The sequence below is a fragment of the Nyctibius grandis genome, chromosome 26 (genome assembly GCF_013368605.1).
Source record: "Nyctibius grandis isolate bNycGra1 chromosome 26, bNycGra1.pri, whole genome shotgun sequence".
Classification (NCBI taxonomy): Eukaryota; Metazoa; Chordata; class Aves; order Nyctibiiformes; family Nyctibiidae; genus Nyctibius; species Nyctibius grandis.
The window spans coordinates 4,539,342-4,554,748 of NC_090683.1; the positions used below are offsets into that span (position 1 = coordinate 4,539,342).

Sequence of the window (15,407 nt, forward strand, 5' to 3'; positions counted from 1 at the left end):
CCCCCTCCCCGGTACAGCATCCCCGACACAGCACCCCCGGTACAGCCCCTCCCCGGTACAGCACCCCCGGTACAGCCCCCCCGGCACAGCATCCCCGGTACAGCACCCCCGGCACAGCACCCCCGGTACAGCCCCCTGCCCCGGTACAGCCCCCCCGGCACAGCACCCCCGGTACAGCCCCCCCAGTACAGCCCCCCCGGTACAGCACCCCCGGTACAGCCCCCCCGGTACAGCCCCCCCGGCACAGCATCCCCGGTACAGCCCCCTGCCCCGGTACAGCCCCCCCCGGTACTGTCCCCTCCCGGTAACGTCCCCGCTCCCGGCACTGCCCCCCCCCAGCCCAGCCCCCCTCCCCGACTCCCCCCCGGCCTGCGCAGGCCCCGGCTCCCCGGGGGCAGGGAGGGGCCGGGGGGGGTATCTGGGCTCGGATCTGCCCCCCCCCTTACCCTGCCAGCCCCCCCCAGAGACCCCCGACCACCGGGGGGGGTTTAACCCCTTCCCAGCTGTACCCACCACCCCCCCTGCTCTTACCCCACTGCCCCCACCGCCCCCCCAACGTGGGGGACATGTGCGCTGTGTCCTGCCCCCCCCCAGTGCTCCGAGGCTGAGGGCATGGGGACACTGGGATCACTGGGAGTGGGGGGGGACACCCTTCCCGTCCCCACTTGCAGGGGGTCTGGGTGCAGCGGGGTCTGGGTTCCCTGCCCCACTCCCCCCAGTGCCCCCCCAGCGCGGGGTCCCCCCTCCCTGACTGTCCCCTCTGTCCCCAGCGCTGTCCCACCATGTCGGTCTCCAAACTGCAGGACACGGATGAGGTTTTTGGTGAGTCCCCGGGGGGGCCCGTGGGGTGCAGAGTCACCCGTGGGGTGCAGAGTCACCCGTGGGCGCTGCCCCCGCCGGTCCCCACCCGCCCTCCGTGTCCTCCTGCCTGCCAGCGGCGAGGGGGGGGGACCCCAGAGCTGGGCTGGGGGACAACACGTGCCTGGGGACACGGGGACAGGCCTGGGGCATGCAGCCACCTGCAGAGGAACACGTGTGGGGCAGGGGACAGGGTGGCATGGGGACACGCGTGGGGCAGGGGGATGTGGGGACACAGACAGGTGGGTATGAGCACAGGGATGGGCACAGGGTGACACGGCCATGGGGACACAGCAGGGGACACTGCCCAGAGCCACCCCTCGGGCTGGGGTCGGGGTGCAGGAGGCCGCAGCGGGGCAGGGACATTGGGGTGACGCCGGGCAAAGCGTCCTCCCCTCTGGGTGACGGGGACACCCCGTCCTCGGGGACACCCCGCTGCTCCTCTCCCTGTGCCGGGGCGTCTCTTTGAACACTTCTCTCTGTCCCTCTGTCCCCTGTCCCACCCCACCGGGGTGCCCTGTCCATCCATGTCCCCAACGCTCCCCTCTCCTGCCTCCACTGGGATCCCTCACCCGTCCTTTGACTCTCCCACCCCGTCCCTGTGTCCTGCTGTCCCTCTGTCCCCTCCCCGCCGGGCTGGCTGCCTCCTCCTGTCTGTCTGTCCACCTCTCCCTCCCATGCTCTCCCCTCCCCTTCTCCCTGCCCCTCCCTGGCCGTCTGTCCCTCCGTCCCTGTCTTCCTGTCCTTACGCATACCTCTGTCTCTTCGTCTCCTGTCCCTGGCCTTGTCCCTCCCTCCCCCTGTCCCTGTCCCTCCCCATCCATCCCTCCATCCCCTCTCCTCCCTCCCTGGGTATCTGTTCATCCATCCATCCACCTGCCCCATCTTCCCTCTCCCTACCTGTCCATCTGTCCTTCCTTCCCTCTGTCTCTCCCTCATATCTCCTTGTCCCTACATCTCCATTTGTCCATCCATCTCCTTCTCCTGTCCCCGTCCCTCCCTCTCCCTCCGTCCATCCACATCTTCCCTCTCCCTCCCTGTCCATCTGTCCCTCCATCCCTCCCTTACATCTTCTTGTCCCTACTTCTCCATTTGTCCATCCCTGTCCCCATCCATCCCTCCATCCATCTGTCCATCCCTCCATCCATCCCCACCTCCTTGTCCCTCCCCATCCGTCCACCATCTCTTTTTCCTTACCTATCTGTCCATCCCTCCGTCCATCCACATCTTCCCTCCCTGTCCATCTGTCCTTCCAACCATCCCTCCCTCATATCTCCTTGTCCCTACCCCTCCATTTCTCCATCCATTCCCTTCTCCCTGTCCTCATCCATTCCTCCATCCCTCCCTCCATTCACATCTTCCCTCTCCCTACCTGTCCGTCTGTCCCTCCATCCCTCCCTTACATCTTCTTGTCCCTACTTCTCCATTTGTCCATCCCTGTCCCCATCCATCCCTCCATCCATCTGTCCATCCCTCCACCCATCCCCACCTCCTTGTCTCTACCCATCTGTCCACCATCTCCTTTTCCTTATCCATCCATCCATCATCCCTCCCTCCCTGTCCATCTGTCCTTCCAACCATCCCTCCCTCGCATCTCCTTGTCCCTACCTCTTCATTTCTCCATCCATCTCCCTCTCCCTGTCCCCATCCCTCCCTCCATCCCTCCCCACCTTCCTTCTCCCCCCACCCACCCCTCCCCATCCCCGTGCCCACCCCTCCCGTCCGTCTGTCCGTCTCTCTCTCTCTCTCTCTCTCTCTGCCCCGGTCTCTCTTTCACCCCCAGATTTTACCGCTGTGGTTCCAGAGACGCCGCGCCTGGACAGCAGCCTGCAGAAGGCCCGAGCCCGGCTCCTAGCCAAGGGCCGCCGGCACCGGCCATCCCGCTCCCGCCTGCGAGACAGTGCCAGCTCCACCGAGGGGGACGAGGGGCCCGAGGCAGCGGTGAGTGCCCGGGGGGGGCACCACGCACCCACGGAAGGGCTTGGGGGCACCACGCACCCAGGGAAGGGCTTGGGGGGCTGCAGGGGTGGGGGCACCATCACCCCAGGGAAGGGGGTGGCTGGGGAGGGGATGGGGACACCCCTGGGTGGGGGCTGCAGGGGTTTGACGCCCCCTCCCCTCCATGCCGTGTGCCCCCCAGGGCGATGGCAGCCCCCCGGCCCCCTCCTCGCCCTTCTCCCGCGGCGTCGAGTTCTCCTTCGAGGCGGGGGCGGTGCGGCGGGCGCTGGGGGACCCCCCGGCCCCCTCGTCGCCCCTCAGCCGTTACCGGCCCCTCACCAACGCCTCGTCCCAGGAGGGGCTGGCGGGCACCCCCTCGCCCAAATCCTGCCCCAGCTCCGACAGCTCGCCCGGCTTCGCCCGCCGCGACGCCCGGCCCCAGCGGCACAGCGAAGGTGAGACCCCCCCCCCCGGAGCCCCCCCAAGGCTGAGGGGCATGAGGGGGGACCCCAGCACCCATGTCGGGGGTGGGGGGGGCAGTGGGTGATGCCCCCATCGTCCTCCTGCAGACGACAGCCGGGACATGAGCCCCCCCGAGCCGGGCAGCCCCACGGTGGGGCTGGACAGGAGAACGAGGAGGAAGTTCTTGGATTTGGGGTGAGACCCGGGATGGGGGGGGATGGAGGGAGGGGGGTACGGGGGGGATGGGGGGGAGATATGGGGGGGGATGGAGGGGATGGAGAGGGGTTATGGGGAGATGGAGGGGAGATATGGGGGGGATATGGGGGGATGGAGAGGGAAGGGAGGTTACAGGAGGGATGGAGGGGGGATAGGGGGGGATATGGAGGGGGGAGGGAGGGGGGTTACGGGGAGGGATGGAGAGGGGTTATGGCGGGGATAAAGAGGGGATAGGGGAGGGATGGAGGGGGGTTACAGGGAGGATGGAGGGGGGATACGGAAGGGATGGAGGGGAGATATGGGGGGATATGGGGGGGATGGAGAGGGGAGGGAGGTTATGGGGAGGATGGAGAGAGATTATGGGGGGATGGAGGTGGGATACAGGGGGGATGAAGAGAGGATATGGGGGGGATGGAGGGGGAAGAGAGGGGGTTACGGGAGGGATGGAGAGGGATTACAGGGGGGATAAAGCAGGGATACAGGAGGGATGGAGGGGGGATATGGGGGGGATGGAGAGGGGAGGGAGGTTATGGGGGGATGGAGAGGGGTTATGGGGAGATGGAGGGGCGATACAGGGGGGATAAAGAGGGGATATGGGGGGATAGAGGGGGGTTACAGGGAGGATGGAGGGGGGATACAGGGGAGTTGGAGAAGGGATACAGGGAGGGATGTAGGGGGGATATGGGGAGGGATGGAGAGGGGAGGGAGGTTACTGGGGGGATGGAGAGGGGTTACGGGGAGGTGGAGGGGGAATATGGGGGGATGGAGGGGGGATAAAGGGGATGGAGAGGGGGGTTGCTCAGGGAGGGATGGACAGAGAGATGGAGAGGGGATATGGGAAGATGGAGATGCCTGGAGGGATGGAAAGATGGAGGGATGCAGGGATGGAGGGATATGGGGGTGTGGGGATGGAGGAGGAGGCTCCGAAGGGGATGGGGGGTCTCTGAGGATCAATGGGGGCGAGCTGGGGGCCCGGGGGGGGGGGCCCAGCCATGGGGACACCCCACTCCCCCCCGACCCGGCTCCCTCCCACCCAGGGTGACCCTGCGCCGGGCGTCCTCCAGCAAGAGCCGGCGGGAGAAGGGCACCAACCGCCTGTCCATGGGCAGCAGGTGAGGGACCCCCGGCCCCGGGGCAGCGGGGGGCCACGGGACGGCCCCGGGGCCCTAACGCCGCTCTGTCCCCAGGGAGGCGGCGGAGGGTCCCGGCCGCCCCTCAGGGTCCCCGTTCCTGCCCTTCTCCTGGTTCTCGGACGGCGCGAGGGGCTCGGCCTCGCCCGGCTCCGCGTCGCCCGCCGGCTCCCCCCGGCACGAGGGGCTCGGCCCCGCCAAATCCGCCTCCCAGGTCAGTGCCCGGAGCCGGGGGCTCCAGCCCCGGGGTGGGGGGGTATAGGGGAGGGAGGGGCAGCCCCATAGGGCTGGGGAGAAGGAGGGTGGTGCTCCTGTGAGTGCGGTGGCTATAGGGGAAGGGGTCAAAGCCCCTTAGGTTTGGGGAGCTATAGGGAAGGGGGTCAAAGCTCTATGGGTTCAAGAGAGCTATAGGGAAGGGGGTCAAAGCTCTATAGGGTCAAGAGAGCTATAGGGGAGGGGGTCAAAGCTCTATGGGTTCAAGAGAGCTACAGGGGACGGGGTCAAAGCTCTACAGGGTCAAGAGAGCTATAGGGGAGGGGGTCAAAGCTCTATAGGATCAAGATAGTGATAGGGAAGAAGGTCAAAGCTCTATGGGGTCAAGAGAGCTACAGGGGAGGAGGTCAAAGCTCTATAGGGTCAAAGCTCTATGGGGGTCAAAGCTCTATGGGTTCAAGAGAGCTACAGGGGAGGGGTCAAAGCTTTATAGGGTCAAGAGAGCTACAGGGGAGGGGGTCAAAGTTCTACAGGGTCAAGATAGTGATAGGGGAGGAGGTCAAAACTCTATAGGGTCAAGAGAGCTATGAGGGGGATCAAAGCCCCATAGGGTAAAGGTGGCTTTAGGGGGGATCAAAGCCCCCCCGGATCTGGTAGCCCTACAGGGTGTCAGAGCTCACAGGGAGGGTGCCGGGGGCTGCAGGGCGCTGTGGGGGCAGCGGGGCCAGCCCTGCCCTCGCCCCTCCCGCTGCCCCAGGACTCGACGCTGAGCGAGGACTCGCCACCGCCCAGCGCCAGCCCCCGCCTGCCCGGCCCCACCGCCACCAAGTGCTCCTACCCCTACCACACCCTGTCACAGTCCTCGGATGAGGTGAGCCCCCGGGGCGGGGTGCGAGGTCGGGGTGTCCCCCCCACCCCACCCCACCCCACGTGCCATGGGGACCCCCGTTAACACCCAGCCCCCTGTGCCCAGTTCCTGGACGAGCCCCCCGGCGCGGCCGTGGGCTGGACGTGCCGGCAGGTGGGACAGTGGCTGGAGAGCCTGAACCTGGAGCAGTACGTGGAGGAGTTCTCAGCCCACGGCGTCGATGGACCACGGCTCCTGCACCTCGACGGTGCCAAACTCAAGGTGCAGGGCTGGGGGGGGCCTCTTCTGCTGGGGGACAGGGGTTCCAGGTACCCCAACAGGCTCAGTTGTAGGGCAAGAGGTTCTAGGAACCCCAACAGGGTGGTCAACAGGGCAGGAGGGCTGGGTGGGTTCTAGGTACCCCAGTGGGGTGCTCCACAGAGCATAAGGTCTGGGTGGGTTCTAGGTACCCCAATGGGGTGCTCCACAGAGCAGGAGGGCTGGGTGGGTTCTAGGTACCCCAATGGGGTGCTCCACAGAGCAGGAGGGCTGGGTGGGTTCTAGGTGCCCCAATGGGGTGCTCTGCAGAGCAGGAGGGCTGGGTGGGTTCTAAGTATGCCAACAGGGTGCTCCACAGGGCAGGAGGTCTAGGTGGGTTCCAGGTACCCCAACGGACTCAGCTGTAGGGCAAGAGGTTCAAGGTACCCCAACAGGGTGCTCCACGAGGCAGGAGGGCTGGGTGGGTTCTAGGTACCCCAACGGGCTCATCACAGGACAACAAGCTCTAGGTACTCCAATGGGTTGCTCCATGGGGCAGATACAGGTAGGTTCTAGGTACCCCAACGGGCCCATCATGGGGTACCTAAAACCTCGTCTTAATTGGCTGCTACATGGGACAAGAGGTGGGGGGAGGTTCCAGGTACCCCAATGGACGAGCCCAGGAGGCAAATGGGACGTTCTAGGTACCCCAAGGGGCTGGCGCAGGGCGGGTGTAGGTACCTCAGCAGGATGATCCTGAGCACAGGGAGTGCAGGGGGGGCTCCAGGTACCCCAACGAGCTGGTCCATAGGGCAGAGGGGTGCCAGCGCCCCAAGGCCATGGGGAGGGTCGCGTGGCCCCGCTGGCAGCGCCCGGCTGTGCCGCAGGCGCTGGGCGTGGGCAGCTCGCAGGACCGGGCGGTGCTGAAGCGGAAGGTGAAGGAGCTGAGCGCGGCGGCCGAGAGGGAGCGCAAGGCCCAGGAGAAGGCGGAGAAACAGCGGGAGAAGCAGAAGAAGAAGGACCAGGAGCAGCGGCGGAGCTAAAGGGGGGGGTCTGGGAGCGCCCCCCGCACCCCCTTCCCCACCCACAGCCCCCGGGACGCGCGGGGGGCACCCGGCTCCGGCTCGGGACATGCCACCGTGGCCAGGGGACAGTGGTGCCAGGCTGGGACGGGCACAGAGCCCCCACCTCCTCCAGCCGCCCCCTCCCCGCCTGCACCCCCGCACCCCACGGGCACAGTCCGGGCCCCCCCATGGGCCCCTTTTCCGGATGCAAATGGCACGTTGGACCCCCCCAACCCTGTCCCATCAACCCCCTCCCCACCCCGAGGGGTCTGGGGGGGTCACAGCCACCCCCTGCCCCCAGCCCCCTGCACGGTGTGGCACCGGCCGAGGATGGCGCATGGCCTAACCCCCCCCAGACACACACACACACCCCCCCACGTCGGGGTGTGGGGGGTGAATGCTGACCCCCCCCCACCCCACCCCCAGCCCTGAACACAGCACCCCAGGGGACACCCCAGGAAATAAAAGGGTATCGAGGGCCAGTGCAAACCAGTGCGACCAGTGTGAGCCTGACTGGGACGGGGCTGGGGGACAAGACAGGGTGGGGGGAGCTCGGTGCCAGGCTGGGGGGGCAATTGGAGTGGAGGGGGGGGGCGGGGACAGAGCGTGGGACCTGTGTCCCCAAGTGCCACCCAGGGTGGTGTGACACAGCAGCAGTGGCCCCGGGGTGGGTAAACTGAGGCACAAAGGGGCAGCGATCCCCTTGGGGTGGGGGTGCAAAGGGGGGGGACCCCAAAACACCACAGCAGGAGCTAAGACAACAACCAGTTTACTGACAGCGGGGGGGGACTGGGGGGGTTCCAGAGCATGTGGGGAACCCACCCTGGGGGGTGCATGGGGGTGGGGGGGGGGCACACGCAGGTGAGAACAGCTCAGTAGTGCAATACCAGGGACGGTGCAGGGAGGGGGGGGCTCAGGGCTGGTGTCCCCCCCCATCCTGTCAGGGCTGGAGGGGCAGGGAAGTGTTACTGGTCATACTGGGAAAGGACCAGTTCCTCGCTGGTCCTGGGGTACCTCTGGGGGGGGTGCCAAGGTGTGTGTGGGTGATGCAACAGGGGCTCTACCCCCTCCAACGCCACCCCCAGCTTTGTACCTAAGTGCCAACAAGGTGTTGGGACCTCCTACCCCACGGGGACCCCCCCACCCCCCCAGGACCCCCTACCCCACTGGGACCCCCCCACTCCCCCAGGACCCCCTACCCCACTGGGACCCTCCCACCCCACTGGGACCCTTCCCAGTGAGCGGGAGGCAGAAGGGGGACGCTAAAACACCGCGTCAGCATAAAACCCCACCCTGGGGTGCTGGGGGGACCCCCGGGGGGGCCCCAGGGGCTGTGGCCAGCCTGTCGGGGGGGGGGGACCCTAGGGGACGCGGTAGGTGGAGGTGTTCTTGGGCTCGGTGCTGGGGACACACCAGTCCCCCGCCTCCTGGCTGGCCTGGTAGTGCCGCCACGCCGACTTGTTGTAGACAGGCAAGCGCTCCACCGAGTCCGTGGACAGGGCCTGGGGGAGACACGGGGGGGCTGGGGAGGGCCCTGCGCCCCCCCCACGGACCCCACGGACCCCCCCCTCTGTCCCACCCCGAGGGGAAAGACCCACCTTCAGGTAGATGACGGCGTCGGTGCCGAAGCCCTCCATGGAGAAGAGCTGCAGGTCCCCCTGGAAGTACTTGGCGTAGAGGCGGGAGATGGGCAGCCCGTAGCCAAAGCCAGCCTGGGTGGGGGGGACACATGGGGTGGGGGGGTCCCCGGTGCTGGCGTCAGCACCCCCAGGGCACCCCAAGCCTCCCCGAGTAGCAGCACGTGCACCCACGAGTGCCCACGTGCCACCTCCAGGCACCCGCAGTGGTCACCACATCACTCTCAAGCCTCCCCAGGCACCCCCCAAATGTCCCCATGCCACCCCAAAGTGTCCCCACGTCACACTCGAGCACCCCCCAAGTGTCCCCAAGTCAAGCCCAACCTCCCCATGCCACCCCCAAGCACACCCAAGTGTCCCCATGCCACTGCCAGGCATGCGCATGCCATCCCTAGGCACCCCAAAATGTCCCCACGCCACCTCCAAACATCCCCACACCATCCCCACGAACCCTAAAATGTCCCCACGCCACCCTCAGGTGCCCCCAAATGTCCCCACGCCACCCTCAGGCACCCCCAAACCTCCCCATGCCACCCCTAAAGCACCCCCATGCCACCCTGAAATGTCCCCATGCCACCCTCAGGTGCCCCCAAATGTCCCCAATAGCCCCTATACCAACCCCACACCACCCCAAGCACCCCAAGACCTCCCCATGCCACCCTGAAATGTCCCCATGCCACCCTCAGGCGCCCCCAAACGTCCCCACGCCAGCCCCCGCCACAGACCCGCACCCCATCCCTCGTCCCCCAGGGCCACGTGGGGACACCCACGGCACCTCCCGGGGTGGGGGCACCTACCAAGGGGGCCCCGCCGGTGCCCAGCTGCGGGGTGGGGGCGGTGGAGTACATGTAGCTGAAGAGCTGCTCGATCTTCCGCTGCGGGACCCCCATGCCCCGGTCACTCATCTGCGAGACACGGTGGGGTGGGGGTGACAATCCCACTCCCACCACCCCTCCCTTGCCACTAAGTGTCCCCAGGCAGTGGTCCCTCACACACCTTGATGGAGAGGTCCTCCTGGCCCAGGGCCACCATCACCCTGATGGGCGGTAGCCGCGGGCTGTTCTCGTGGCTCTCCACAGTGGCTCGCATGGCGTTCTGTGGGCACGCAGCCGGTTAGGGACCCCCCACACCCCAAAAAACCTCCCTCCTGACCCCCCCCCACCCCAAAACCTCCCTCCTGACCCCCCCATGGGGTCGGGGTTACCTTGAAGAGCTCGAAGAGCATGTGGTAGAGATGCGAGGGGACGTAGACGATGCTGATGGGCTGCTGGGAGTTGCTCGCTGCAGGGAGGAGGACAGCGGCCGTCAGCATCGCTGGTGTCCCCCCCCAACCCCAAACGAGCCACCCAAGAATCCCCCCCCCACCACAGAGACCCCCCCCAAAGCCCAGCCTCACCGTTCACCTCCTCGATCTCCAGCTCGGGCGAGGACATGTAGTACTTGTCACACAGGAGCTTGGCCATGTTGTAGGCGTCTGGGAGGGGGACACAGAGGGGGCAGAACCCCCCGCACAAAGGTGGGGGGAGGGTTTGGGGGTCCCTTTTCCACCCCCCCCAAAAAATATTTTCCAGTCCTAAAGCTCCAGGAAGTTTTTTGGGGTCCTCTGGAGCGACCCCCCAAAGCACTGGGGACACCTGGGCTGAGGCCAACCCAAACTCGTGACACGAATGGTTCCCAGCAGGCAGGGGGAGGACTGGGGGCACCTCCCACCCCCCGGGCCCCGATTCGTGCCCCCCATCAGGGCAGGACCCCCCTCGGTCCCCACAGACCTCGCACCACGTTGGCCACGCCGCAGTGGGGGTCGATGCTCCCGATGTGTTTGGGGTGCGCGGGGTTGGTGCTGCCGTCGAAGAGCAGCGCTGGGAGGGGGATGGAGAGGGGGGGCGGTGAGGGGGGGCGGTGAGGGGGGGACACCCCACCCTGGCCCCAGAGACACCCGGGGCCGCCCCCACGGCCCCCCAGCCCCGGCTGTGCCCATGGCTGGGCTTGCTGCCCCTCCCAGGGGTGAGGGGATGTATGGGGCTGGGGGGGGGACATTTGGGGCAGGGGGATGCTGGGGGCAGGGTCCCTTAGGGCTGGTGGGGGACACTCAGGGCAGGGGGACATTTGAGGCAGGGTGACATTTGGGGCAGGACCCCTGGGGCTGGGGGGGACATTTGGGGCAGGGGGATGCTCAGGGCAGATCCCTGGGGCTGGGGGGGACATTTGGGGTGGGGGGACACTTGGGGGCAGGATCCCTTAGGGCTGGGGGAGACACTCAGGGCAGGAGGATGCTTGGGGCAGATCCCTGGGGCTGGGGAGGACATTTGGGGCAGGGGAGACCCCGGGGGATGCCCGCGGTGGTCAGGGCCCCCCCGGGGGTGTGGGGGGGGCAGCAGGGGGACCCCCCGGGGCGCTCACTGTGCTGGTTGATGAGCATGCGGATGGAGATGCGGCTCAGGTAGAAGCGGTCGAGGAAGTACTGGATGTTCTGGTTGGTGACGGGGTCGTCCCCGTACGCCTCCTTGTACTCGATGACCCCCTGCGCCATGGTGGGCACCACGTCGTTGTGCCGGTTGCGGATGGTGACGAGGGCGTTGGTGAACCTGGGGAGGGCAACGCGGTGGGGCTGGGGGCAGAGACACCCCCCCCCCCCCTTCCCCAGGAGCTGGTGGCACCAGAGGCTGGTGGCACTGGGACATCCAGGGCACTGTGGGGTGGGGGGCGGTTTGGGGACAATAGAGGGTGTCAGGACCCCTGGGTGATGCCAGCTGTCACCAGCATGAGTGTGGAAGGAGGTGACACCCCGGGATCGGGGACAAGGGGGTGTCACCCCCCCAACTTACTGTCCCAGGGTGGCCTGGTCCTCGGGGTCCCTCTCGAGGAACTCCATGATGTCCAGCAGGCTCTGGACGTACCTGGGGGAGGAGCCAGTTACCCCCCACCCAGTGTCCCCCTCCCACCAGGGACCCCACACCAGGGGGGCACAGGGTGCCCTGGCGCAGGGAGAGGGGCTCAGCGCCCCCCAAACCAGGACCCCTCCCCAAAGCTCCGCCCTGTGCTTGGCGGGGGGGACCCAAGCTTGTCCCACCACCCCCCCCCCCCACAGCTGACACGGTGGCCCTTGGGGACACCTGGGGACGCAGCCCCTGCGACGGGGTGGGGGGCATGAGGGTCGTGGGGGGGCTGTGGGAGGGTGGCACGGCCGGACCCCGCCGCCCGCCCGCGCTGGCAGGGGCTGAGGACGCTGCACAAACAACTCGTCACGTGGTGGCACTGGGAGAAGGTTCACGCTGTCCCAGCTGGCACGGGGACAGGGCGCTTAAAGGGACACCCAGAACCCCCCCGTGAGGACACGGACCCCCCTCAGCCATCAGAGCTGGCTCAGCCCTGCCGGGGGGCAGGACGTGGCACCGGTGACCCCCCGGTGGGTGGGGACACCCCGCTGGCATGGGGGTGTCCCCAAAGGGCCTGCAGCCCTTGTCACCCAAGGGCACGGCGTGGCACCAGCGGGGTGCTGCCCTGCCAGCCACCCACCCCTGTCCTCCCCCACCCCGGCAGCTCCCTCCGGACCTGCTGGGAAGGACAGTTGGGGACAGCAGTGGGACACACGGTGCTGGTGGGACCTGTGGTGGCAGTGGGAAACCCCCCTGGGTGACAGCGGTGGCAGGAGTCATGGTGGCAATGGGAGCTGGGCAGGTGACAGCAGTGGGACCCACGGTGGCACCCAGGTGGGTGATGATGGTGGGACCCCTCTGGGTGACAACGGTGGGACCTGCTGTAGCCGCACTTCCAGCAGCAGGACCCATGGTGGCCGCAGGACTCATACAAGTACCAGTGGTGGGACCCCCATGAGCTACAACGGTGGGACCCGTGGTGGCAGCATGACCCACGGTGGCAACGGGACCTGTGCCAGTGGTGGGACACCCATGAGCTACAATGGTGGGACCTGTGGTGGCAGCATGACCCATGGTGGCAGCAGAACCTGTGCCAGTGGTGGGACCCTCATGAGCTACAACGGTGGGACCCATGGTGGCAGCATGACCCATGGTGGCAGCAGAACCTGTGCCAGTAGTGGGACCCCCATGAGCTACAACGGTGGGACCCCCAGCAGCAGGACCCGTGGTGGCAGCAGGACCCACACAGATGATGGTGGTGGTACCTCCACACCCAACGCGGTGCGGGACCGGGTGGTCCCCGTGGCGGCAGGACCCCCGGTGGCAGCGTGTGTCCCCCCCCCAGGCCCCCCCATCTCACCAGCTCTGCACCAGCTGGACGGAGGGGGTGCGCAGGACGCGGTCGGGCAGGAGGTTGATCTCCTTCATGATGTTGGAGAGGCGGACGGGCAGCTCCTGGCGCAGGAAGGCGAAGGAGGTCTTCTCACAGGCATTGGTGGAGCCTGGCGGGGCGGGGGACAGGGACAGGGACACAGGCTGAGCCCCCAGCCCCATGGCCGGCTTCACTCCTGCTCCTCTGCTGGGGGGGACTGGGAGGGACTGGGAGGACTGGAGCAGAGGAGGCAGGAGCAGGTTGGATGGGGACACTGGAGGGGTTGAGGGGGGGCAGGGAGCCTCTCCCTGGGGACACACCGAGGGGGGCAGGTGTCCAGCGAGATGGGGGGGGCAAAGTTGTCCCCAAGCCCCTGGGGACAAGGGACACCGGGATGGGGCTAAAGGGTGAGGAGGATGTGAGGGGGGGTCCCGGTACTGGTGGGATGGGGCAGGGGCTGGGGACCCCCCCGAGGCACCAGCCTCAGCCCGGGACAGCGTGGAGGGGACACGGGTAAATATAGCGGTGACGTAAAACCCCCCGGGGGGGGACAGGAGGGGCCCAGGACGGGTGACAGCGATGGGTGGGGGCACCTCCACCTCCCCGGGGTATTTGTTTGTGGGGGGGCACCTGGGTCGCCCACCCTGGGGGTGCTGGGGGGGTCAGGGGGGTATTTACCCAGTGGGGGGGGCAGCAGGGGTGTGCAGGGGTCCGGGGGTGCCACACACGGGGTTATTTACCCGGGGGGGCAGAAGGTGCCCCACGGGGGGGGGTATTTACCGGGGGGGGGTGAGGAGACATATTTCCCCGGGCCGGGGAGCACCGGGGGGGTAACAACAACCCCCAAAATAATAACGGGTTATTTGGGGGGGGGGGGGTATGGGAGCGGGTCCCTCCCTGGGGGCAGTGCCTGCAGCCTCCCCTCCGCCCCCATCCCGGGTATTTATTTACCGGGGGGGGGTGTATTTACCGGGAGGGGGAGACGTGCATTTACCGGGGGGACGGTGCATTTACCGGGGGAGGGGTGCATTTACCGGTGGGGGGTGCATTTACCGGGGGGGTTATTTACCGGGGGGGGGGGCTATTTACCGGGGGGGGGGGGGGGGTGTATTTACGGGGGGGGGGTGCGCGGAGGTCCCTCCCCGGAGCACCGCCCCCAGACCGCGTATTTACTGTACCGGGTGTATTCGGGGAGGAAGCGGGGGGGGTGTCTCCCCACCGGGGCAGCCCCGTGCCCGGTTGGGGGGTAGGGGGGGGGGGTCTCGGGGGGTATTTACCGAAGTCCAGGAACTGCTTCATGGAGAGCGGCGAGGGCGAGAACTTGCTGAAGTGCTCGATGTAGGTGGGCACGCCGGCCAGCGCCGCGCGCTTGCCCAGCCACCGCAGCACCCGCATGGCGGCCCCGGGACCCCCGGCCCCGCCGAGCCCCCGGCCCCGCCGCTGGCCCCGCCCGCCGCCGCGCCGACCGCAAACAACGCGCCCCGCCGACCAATCACAGGCCGCCCTGCCGCCGGCCACGCCCCGCCGCACGTTAGCCCCGCCCCGCACGTTAGCCACGCCCTCTCGCCGTTAGCCACGCCCACACATGACCGGGAGGACACGCCCTCTCGCCGTTAGCCACGCCCCCTCGCCGTTAGCCCCCCGCTGTAGGCTCAGCCAGGCTTAACCCTTCGCTGCCCGGGGCGCCGCGCTGCCCCTGCCCGGGGGGGCTGAGCCCGGTGTTACCCCCATAGCTCCCTCTCCTGGGGTATTTACCCCCCATAGCCCCCCTCTCCTGGGTTATTTACCCCCCCCACACCCCTGGGACATGCCCCCCCCTCTGCCCACCCAAGGTATTATACCCCCATAACCCCTCTCTCCTGGGGTATTTGCCCCCCATAACCCCCTCTCCTGGGGTATTTACCCCGCCATACCCCTGGGACATGCCCCCCCCCTGCCCACCCAAGCTATTACCCCCCATAACCCCTCTCTCCTGGGGTATTACCCCCCCACACCCCTGGGACATGCCCCCCACTCTGCCCACCCAAGGTATTACCCCCCGATACCTCTGCTCTCCTGGGGTATTACCCCCCCATAACCCCTCTCTCCTGGGGTATTTACTCCCCATAAACCCCTCTCCTGGGTTATTTACCCCCCCCATACCCCTGGGGCATTGCCCCCTCCACCTCTGCCCATCCAAGGTATTACCCCCCTATAACACCTCTCTCCTGGGGTATTTATCCCCCCATACCCCTGGGACATGACCCCCTGACCTCTGCCCATCCAAGCTCTTACCCCCCCACACCCCCCTCTTCTGGGGTATTACCCCCCCCACCTCTGCCCACCCAAGCTCTTACCCCCCATACCCCACCCTCCTGGGGTATTTACCCCCCCCATACCCCTGGGACATTCCCCCCCCACACACACCTCTGCCCACCCGAGGTATTATCCCCCCCAATACACCTGCCCACCTGGGGTAATTCATTCCCCCCCTTCCTGCCCAGGGTATCCCCCCCCCCCAAAAAACAACCCCTTTCCCCCCGCAGCCCACACGCCA

At 67.3% G+C, this 15,407-nt stretch overlaps 2 protein-coding genes across 3 annotated transcripts; one reads left to right on the forward strand and one right to left on the reverse strand.

The window, feature by feature from the left end:
- Positions 1 to 782: 782 nt before the first annotated feature.
- On the forward strand, positions 783 to 7,229 carry SAMD14 (sterile alpha motif domain containing 14). Its single transcript, XM_068418913.1, has 9 exons — positions 783 to 822; positions 2,642 to 2,799; positions 2,999 to 3,251; positions 3,366 to 3,453; positions 4,512 to 4,586; positions 4,662 to 4,818; positions 5,575 to 5,688; positions 5,791 to 5,946; positions 6,810 to 7,229. The coding sequence occupies exons 1-9, from the start codon at positions 783 to 785 to the stop codon at positions 6,963 to 6,965; spliced, it is 1,197 nt and encodes a 398-aa protein (XP_068275014.1). The 3' UTR covers positions 6,966 to 7,229.
- A 510-nt stretch (positions 7,230 to 7,739) lies between these two features.
- On the reverse strand, positions 7,740 to 14,312 carry PDK2 (pyruvate dehydrogenase kinase 2). 2 transcript variants are annotated; one of them, XM_068418910.1, is made up of 11 exons: positions 14,149 to 14,312; positions 12,860 to 13,001; positions 11,449 to 11,520; positions 11,024 to 11,208; positions 10,393 to 10,482; positions 10,020 to 10,097; positions 9,828 to 9,904; positions 9,620 to 9,718; positions 9,421 to 9,528; positions 8,585 to 8,698; positions 7,740 to 8,488 (listed from the first exon to the last, which is right to left on the reverse strand). In XM_068418910.1, the coding sequence occupies exons 1-11, from the start codon at positions 14,264 to 14,266 to the stop codon at positions 8,348 to 8,350; spliced, it is 1,224 nt and encodes a 407-aa protein (XP_068275011.1). In that variant the 5' UTR covers positions 14,267 to 14,312; the 3' UTR covers positions 7,740 to 8,347. The 2 variants fall into 2 exon arrangements, with proteins under 2 accessions (XP_068275011.1, XP_068275012.1); XM_068418911.1 differs by lacking the exon at positions 10,393 to 10,482.
- Between the last annotated feature and the right edge of the window lie 1,095 nt (positions 14,313 to 15,407).

Bases quoted from the DNA above. Each gene is read 5' to 3' on its own strand.
- SAMD14 (XM_068418913.1), top strand. From the start codon at position 783: ATGTCGGTCTCCAAACTGCAGGACACGGATGAGGTTTTTG. The intron at 2,800-2,998 runs GTGAGTGCCCGG...TGTGCCCCCCAG, and splicing joins ACGAGGGGCCCGAGGCAGCG to GGCGATGGCAGCCCCCCGGC. The intron at 5,947-6,809 runs GTGCAGGGCTGG...GCTGTGCCGCAG, and splicing joins TCGACGGTGCCAAACTCAAG to GCGCTGGGCGTGGGCAGCTC.
- PDK2 (XM_068418910.1), bottom strand. From the start codon at position 14,266: ATGCGGGTGCTGCGGTGGCTGGGCAAGCGCGCGGCGCTGGCCGGCGTG. The intron at 8,699-9,420 runs GTAGGTGCCCCC...CCCCCCACCCAG, and splicing joins GCACCGGCGGGGCCCCCTTG to GCTGGCTTTGGCTACGGGCT. The intron at 8,489-8,584 runs GTGGGTCTTTCC...TGTCTCCCCCAG, and splicing joins ACGCCGTCATCTACCTGAAG to GCCCTGTCCACGGACTCGGT.